The sequence below is a fragment of the Poecilia latipinna genome, unplaced genomic scaffold (genome assembly GCF_001443285.1).
Source record: "Poecilia latipinna isolate Pla-1442-1.1 unplaced genomic scaffold, P_latipinna-1.0 Scaffold1590, whole genome shotgun sequence".
Taxonomy (NCBI): domain Eukaryota; kingdom Metazoa; phylum Chordata; class Actinopteri; order Cyprinodontiformes; family Poeciliidae; genus Poecilia; species Poecilia latipinna.
Genome location: NW_015114206.1, coordinates 88451 through 96682, shown reverse-complemented (window position 1 = coordinate 96682; position 8232 = coordinate 88451). Strand labels below are relative to the sequence as shown.

The following is an 8232-nucleotide window of genomic DNA, read 5'->3' as shown; positions in this document are numbered from 1 at the left end:
CAGAGAGAGAACATATTCTTAATCAGCATTTATTTGAAGTCTCTGCTCACTGATCGCAGTCAGGAGAAAGAGCCCTGAGCAGAACACAGCTTACAGTTTCATTGTGATCTCATAGTTTGACAATCTACTTGGTTACATAACAGACAGCAGGCACATGTATCTTCTTCACTACGGGAGTCAAACACGCCATGAGGGCACATAGAAGAAACAATTTAATAACTTTATTGTAATACCAAGGCCTGAGAAGTATCTTCAGAAGACATTTTCATGAGCACCTGAATTACACAAGAATTATTAGACTGTTATGCATTGTTTTACTTATAATCATATGGTAATCTTAAAAAGTTCCACTACAGGTTCAATTAAGTAAGAAAAATAAAAAAAAATGTCTGACAGGACAGCTCTCAGACATGAGACGTAACACCAAAGACTTCCGTTTTTTAAGATTTATTAAGCTTTTTTTTTTTCTTCAATATCACAACATTTCATTTGGGGTGAGTAGATTCACAGCTACTGCATATTTTGCATGAAAAAAAATCCATGCACACATGAAACACCATAAAGAAAAGGTAATCTAAAAGATTTAAGTAAAAAGTAAACATTTCACTTCAAAAAATTGTTTAAAGTCTGAAGTCATTTTTCATATTCTGTATTATGTATAATTTCTTGCCAAAATTAAAACTCAGTGTTTTTATACATTTATATAAACCAGCAACTTAATGAAAAGAAGCTCAACTGGGAGCGGGGGGAGTTAATATTTGGAACAGATGAAGTTAAATCTCTCACTGCCGTTTCTTTGGAACCACCGATGTTCTCCTCCTGCCTCCATGGCTCCAAACATGTTACAGTCATTCTGTTCATTCCAGGTCCAGTTATCACAGACCCAGAACCAAACATTCCTACTGCAGTTGAAACGCAGTCCAATCCAGACAAAAGGAGTCGAGGCAAACTGGGCTTCCTGCTGAACCTGTTTCTGTTCATCCATGTTAGTGATGGTGACCAGGTCATGATGGTGGGCTCTGCAGTAGGTTAAGGCATCATGCCAGTTCATCGCTTCTTTAATCATGATCAACTTATCTGGCATGAAAGTATGAAATATAAAGAATAAAACTATGAGTCATTCAAAAGAGGTTCAAAACTGCCTAAAAGAAAGGAAATTTAGTCAGCTTCATGCTAAATCGCCTGAAACTGACTGTAATGTTGATATTTTTTAAAGATGTATAACTAAGAATGTGGCGTTTTATTTGACACATACTGATATGTTTTTAAAAACTCACCATCATAACAGATGAAGGGTTTTCTTTCAGTACAGTTCTCATTCTTCCATCTGCCTCCATCATCAAACACAGTCATGGCACATTGACCACTGATGTATTGTTGACTGATAAAGTCTTTATTCCAGTATCTGAAAGAGAAACTGCTTCCATCTGACCACCTCCAGGTGTCTCTGAACAGACCAATGTATACTGGTTTTTTGTCATATATTTTTTCATATTGTGCCTTCTTGTTTACAGTCATATACTCTTCATCCTGTAGCTGCTTCAATCCACTGATCAGGTCTGTGTGATTCTCTCTGCAGTAACTCTGAGCTTCCAGCCAGGTCTTCCTCTCTTCAACAAAATAATATTTATTGGATGTATCATTTTCTGTGAAGTAAACAAAGTTGGTTCACTTTATATCAAACAGAAGCTGAATGAGCCCCGTCTACAATGGCCTCTTAAAAAAGATGGACATTTGGATAAATTAATTTAATTAATAAAGGCCTTTTCTTAATAAATAAAAAATAGATATTTGATTTAAAGCTTATTTCCCTAATTGTGAAATATTCGCTCGTTCACGATAGATGGAGTAGAGCCCAAATGCAGAACAGACTGAGGCAGGAAGTAGGCAGTGAGATTTGAATAATACAAAAACAAAATAAACAAGAACTTACAAACAGGGAACAGGGTAATGGGAGGAACCAGCAAGGAGTGAGAGGAGAAGTTTTAAATTCTGGGAGAGTGAATGCAGGAATAATACACTGGAGCTGATTGGTTAAGAAATTGCAGGTGTGATGGGAGAGAGAGGGAGAGAAGAAGCTAACTAAAAACAACTGAGATAATACTGAACTAAAGTAGAGCAGAAACAAGGCTGATCTAATCAAAATAAAAGTAAGTAATGCAAATAATAATTGAACCAATTAACAAACCCTGAAAAATCCAAAGCAACCAAAATCCTAACAAGTACCTCATTATCACATAAAACAATCTTTGTTGATTTTTCCCCCCTTCTTTTCTACAGCTAAGAAATTGTTTATCTCAATCCCTCTTTGTCAATATGAGCTCTGATTTAGTTTTATATATGCATATGTAAAATCTCAAAAGCACCATTATAACAGAGGAAATATGAATGCCAACTACATTCATTAGATGTCAGTTTTCCTCGAAACATACATATATGTGTTCAGTTGGTAGAGCTGTTGCCTTGCAGCAAGAAGATTCTGGGTTGATTCCCTGCCCGGGTTCTTTCTGCATGGAGTTTGCATGTTCTCCGTGTGCATGGTGGGTTCTTTCCGGGTACTCCGGCTTCCTCCCACAGTCTAAAAACATGACTGTCAGTTTAATTGGTCTCTCCAAATTCTCCCTAGGTGTGTGTGTGTGCATGGTTGTGTGTCCTGTCTGTCTCTGTGTTGCCCTACAACAGACTGGCGACCTGTCCAGGATGACCCCCCCTCTCACCCGAAACGTTAGCTAGAGATGGGCACCAGCACCCCTTCTGACCCCACTAAGGGACAAGGGTTCAGAAAATGGATGGATGGATATATATATATATATATATAGTCTACAATGGCTTCTTGAAAAAGATGGAAATTTGGATAAATTAATGTAGTTGCTTTAGGCCTTTTTTAAACAAAAAAATAAATAAATACATATTAAAATTTATTAAAAGCTTATTTCCATAATTGTGAAATTTTCAATAGCTTAAATAAAAGCACTGTCATGTTGGTAGATGGAGTACCACCCAAATGCAGAACAGACTGAGGCAGGAAGTAAGCAGTGAAATTTTACTAAAAAAATTAAATAAATAAACAAGAATTTGCAAAAAGGGAATAACTAGGAAAAGTATAATGAGAGGAGAAGAGGTTTTTAAATGCTGGCAGAATGAAGCTGGAACAATAGACTGCAGCTGATTGGTTAACAGGTTGCAGGTGTGATGGGAGAGAGAGCAGAGGACAGGATGAGAGAGAGAAGAATCTAAAAATACCTGAGATCGAACTGAACTAAAGTAAAGCAGAAACATAAACCAGTAAAGCTGATCTAATCAAAATAAGACTAACTAAGGAGAGCAGATAACAAAAGAACCAATTAACAAACTCTGAAAAATCCAAAGCAACCAAAATCCTGACAAGCACTTTATCGCATAAAATCAATCTTTGTTTTTGCTTTTTTTTCCCTTCTTTTCTAAAACTAATACATTAATACGGTTGTCTCAATCCCTCTTTGTCAATATGAGCTTGTTTTATGTGTGTGCATTTGTAAAATCTCAAATAAAAGCACTTTACCATTATAACAGAGGAAATACAAATGGTGACTACATTCAGTAGATCCCAATTTTCCTTGATAATTATATCCACAGTCGTTTCCATCCCTTGGTTCTCCTGTGTTCCACTTTGTCTCACTTTCATTAAACTCCACTCCAGGCAGAGACCAGTACCAAGTTCTGGTACCATGTGTTTGATCATACAGACCAATCCAAGCTTCCTTAATTTCTCCAGCTGAGATGTTGATGAGTCTCTCCATGTCCTTCATGTTAGTCACTGTGACCAGGTCAGTGTGTTTCTCTCTGCAGTACTGCTGAGCTTCAGTCCAGGTCTTATTCTCATTAATGTAGAGAAACTGATAGAGCTGACAGTCCATGAAGCAACACTGAGCTGTAGACAGTAAACACATTTCTGTATAGACGAACGAGCAGTGGCAGTTTAACCAACACATCTTTTACAGTAATATGATTTATCAATTTGAATTTGTGTGTTACAATTGTACTTCCTGGTTGATTATTCACTAAGTAGCAGTGTTCTGAATCTGACTTTAACATAATAGAAACCAGAGAGTCTAGTTGTGTTTCAGATCAACTTACCCATCAGGAAGAGCAGAATCAGACTCCACTGCATCTTTGCTGTCAGATGAATTATTTTCCTCCAGCAGTTTGTCTCTGTTGGATGAAGAACATTTAAACAGTGAAAAGCTGCAGCTCTCCCTCCACTATCGACAGAAAATGTTCTGCTTATCCTAATGTTTAATCCCAAATAAAACTATATGACACACTATACATGACAAAACATGATTTTAGAAGTAAAGTTTATGTGTAGTAAATAAACTAAAACAAAGCACAGTTGTAACTTACATCTGGTTTCTTTTCTCCTCTTTTTGTCTTGACTTAATCTGTTCTCAGTAGAATTACAGTTTTTCTTTGGTGGCAGCCAGACGTTTTCTAACACAGCTCTGATATAGAACTGAAAATTTAAAAAGTCATAATTTGGATATTCAAATCACTAGTGGGGAAGTAACAGCTGTTTTATGAAAGAAATCATTTCTAATCCTCACGAGGAAAGTTGGTGTTGGGGAAAAACCAAACCTCTATTTATTGGATTTAGCTAAACACACAACGTATTGTCTCACAGATGTTAATGTGGTAATGTGGCCTCGTTTTCCTTTTTTTTAGTTAATTTCATGTTTTGTATATTTGCTGTTTTGGATTTGATTGTTATATTTTGAAGTTATTTACTTTTCCTATTAGATTTAGTTTGGGTTAATTTCTTGGTTTGTTGTGTTATTCTGATTTTGTGTTTTGCTCTTGAGGTGACGTTGCCACTCACACCCAGAGACGCCTGCTGCAGCAGCACAGATGTTCTCCATTAGCTAAGCAGTGTGCAGCCCGGGAAGCCAGTAATAAAGAGGTAGCTGTGCAGTTGAAGCGAGAGACGGAGCTGGACAGACCACAGGGGCAACAGAGCGGCGGGATTGGAGGACTAGAGGACTGAAAGCCGCAGAGATTCATCCCACTGGTCGCCATCGGGGAACGGACGATTGGGTGTTGGAGGAGGAGCCGCCAAGATTCGCCCGTGGCCGCGGAGGGCCCTGTTGCTGGGTGCCGCTTGGCGCCGGAAAGGACCCCGCCCCCCTTGGGCGAGATAAGGCTCCATTCTTCCTCATACAGACTGATCCATTGGCTCTGCCGTACCTGCGTGCCCTGCATCCTTTTTTTTAGTGACTCATTTTTAAATAAATGATTAACTTTCATCGGCTCGTTTTTAAAACCCTGATCACAGTTCCTGTAGTTTTAATTACATTCTAATAGACCACTCGGGTCCCACATTCCAGTTTGTCTTTTTTCCCTTCAAAGTAGGTTTTTTCTGTTTGAACTTTTGTATGTATATATAAAACATGCCAACAGTGCAAAAAAAGTTTAAACATAGCAAAGTCTTGCACTTTTATACATTTTTCTATTTTTTTTTATTTTCTTATGTTTTTTGTTGTTTTTTGCTGTTTATATTTTTCAATCTTATACCTATTTTTAAAGAACACCATTCCCACTGTAAACTTTAAACCCGTCATCTAGCAGTTTGTCTTTTTAACCCTCACCAGCATACCAGATAAGATACTGGTTTCATACTTGCATGTATTAAAAAATATAAACACCAAGTCCTATGTTGCCATATGTGATTATATAATATGTAATTTAGTTTTTACAGTTATTAATGTCATATCAATCAATAAAATTGTCATAAAAGCAGATTTCCATTAACATTTTAAGCATAATAAATATACAATAACTGTTAACAAATATTGTAAATTACAACAAATATGCAATAAATACATAAATAACTCACACATTCACATATGTGTATAAGTCCATACATATGTTTAGTTTTCAATAATTATTCATTGTTGTGAATAATTATTTTCCGTGTTTTGAAGAGGTGCCATGTTTTTGGCTACCAAAAACATGGCTTTTTTTTTTTTTTTTTTTTTTTTTTTTTTGTTTTTCAGCAACCATCTTCAAAGTGATTGCTCATCAAATTCATGTTCTAATAAATTTCTGAAGTAGATTTTTTTAAAATAAAGGAATGGCACACTCCCAAATGTTTTGGTCTTACATTCAATAGTCCATCTTTCCATTAAAATGAAAACTAATGTAACAGTTAAAGACTATTCTCTTTAACATATTCTAAATCTACTGAAATCTACAAACGGCTCCATAACATGTTCAACATGTTGGATTCATATCTAGAGCTGTTACAGTGCAGAAAAGATTTTATTTGCAGAAAAGATTTTATTTAATCTGCTCCTTTTTATTTTTACTTCCAAGCCTTTTATCTTTTCGCCATGATCTTTTTATTAAAGCATGCAGGTTTAAAAATTCTTTTTCAGGAACTCATCACAACATGGCTCCTCTATTGGTCCTTTAACATAATTTTTACCAGCGTTGCCCTGAGAAGTAGCTCATGCTGTTCCAACAGGCGTTTGCTAATTACTGCACATCTGCTGAGCTAGTCTGAAGGAGCTGAGTGAAGGTGCGGCGGGGGAGGGATGCTCTGTGAGGCAGAAGCTCAGACATTCCAAAAGTGGGAAATTAACTTGTCATCTCGAGAAACCCATAGTGCATGCGGGTAAAAATGTTCTCGGCTTCCTTACACATCTATTAATAGATTAATTTAAATGTTTCAGAACTTTAATATTTAAACCAACGGCAAGTTGCTGCTACACACTGGATTTGAACATCGATCAATGCACTGTCCAGTCCATCATGGAAAAAAAGGGGAAAAAGAAGGAAACATGACCTGTAAGGTTGGTGACCTGATCTAGTAGAGAAAATAAAATGTTGTATTTGTTTTATTCAAATATCAGGTATTCATGCCTCTCCAAAGCCAGACTTCCTCTGGGAAAATCAGATCACAATCTTGTTTTGACTCTGCTTTGCATATTAACCCCCTTGTTCAGAAGGAACCTGAGAATTAAAGGAACTGAGAAGGAAACTGATGAGACTGCGGTGGGTCATTTTGAGGTTGTAGACTGGGAGGCGCTGTGCCTGACACATATAGAGGACATCAGTGTCACCGTTGTATAAAACCTTTGTGTGGATAGCACCGTCCACACCAGGAAGGTGAGATTCTTTCACGATAAACTCAGAATTTGTCAGGGTTCTGCAGAAGCACTTATAAATATAAAGATATCCTCACATTTTTTTTCCAACCTAAGATGGCTAAAGTCACACACAGGCCTGTCACATTAGGTGTACATGATGAAAACATTGTCACTGCATTTTGAAGGAGGTTCACCTTGTTTAAATCAGGCTTTTAGTTTGGTGTGCTCCTAGCACTTGTGACTGAGTGAAAAAGATGATATCCGTAATGTGTTATATGTTAGCTCACTGCTAACCTTGTGCACACGAGGGCTGAGGCAAATGATAAAAGTGATATGAGTGTGGAGTCGGTCGAGCCCCACTCATATGCACAAAGGTTAAATGGAAGATGGTATCAAATAAAATATTTCAATCATAAATGCATACATCTGTCTCTTCAGTAGTTTAAAAGTACTGCATTTTATGCAAAATAAGAGTTTGTGCATGGCAGTGGTATTATTAGAACAACACTTTTGTGTTCAAGTTTGTTTAAAATAATGTTGAGTGCACAGCACTCAACATTATTTTAAAATCAATAAATTTCAGAAATAATTCAGCTATTTTTTTAAAGCTGTCAATAGTCCATCCATCCTTCACTCAGTGTGTCACACCAGAAATACCAACATATTGGATCTACTGTATGCCAACACCAGATTTTATGCATTTTGATCATTGCTAACATTTAAAGCTGTGCCAAACGTTTTATTTAAAAGAGCACATTTTTCATATATTCATAAAAGAAACTCAAATACCACATACAGTAACTATCTTTACACTTCAAATATATGCAAATCATTAATGTGTGCAGAACATAGGAGGAACATGGAGGTATGACTATATACCTTCTCTATAAACCTCTATATACCAACGGCTAGTCGCTGCTACGCACTAGATCTGGACATCGATCAATGCACTGTCCAGTCCATCATGGAAAAAAAGGGGAAAAAGAAGGAAACAACTGTGACCCTATTCATGCCTCTCCAAAGCCAGACTTCCTCTTGGAAAATCAGATCACAATCTTGTTTTGACTCTGCTTTGCATATTAACCCCCTTGTTCAGAAGGAACCTGAA

At 36.8% G+C, this 8232-nt stretch overlaps 1 protein-coding gene across 1 annotated transcript; it reads right to left on the bottom strand.

Moving 5' to 3' along the window:
• Window positions 1-715: 715 nt before the first annotated feature.
• LOC106963855 (macrophage mannose receptor 1-like) lies at window positions 716-4227 on the bottom strand. The gene is made up of 4 exons (XM_015058999.1): window positions 4117-4227; window positions 3542-3910; window positions 1278-1646; window positions 716-1077 (listed from the first exon to the last, which is right to left on the bottom strand). The coding sequence occupies exons 1-4, from the start codon at window positions 4148-4150 to the stop codon at window positions 752-754; spliced, it is 1098 nt and encodes a 365-aa protein (XP_014914485.1). The 5' UTR covers window positions 4151-4227; the 3' UTR covers window positions 716-751.
• Window positions 4228-8232: the final 4005 nt, after the last annotated feature.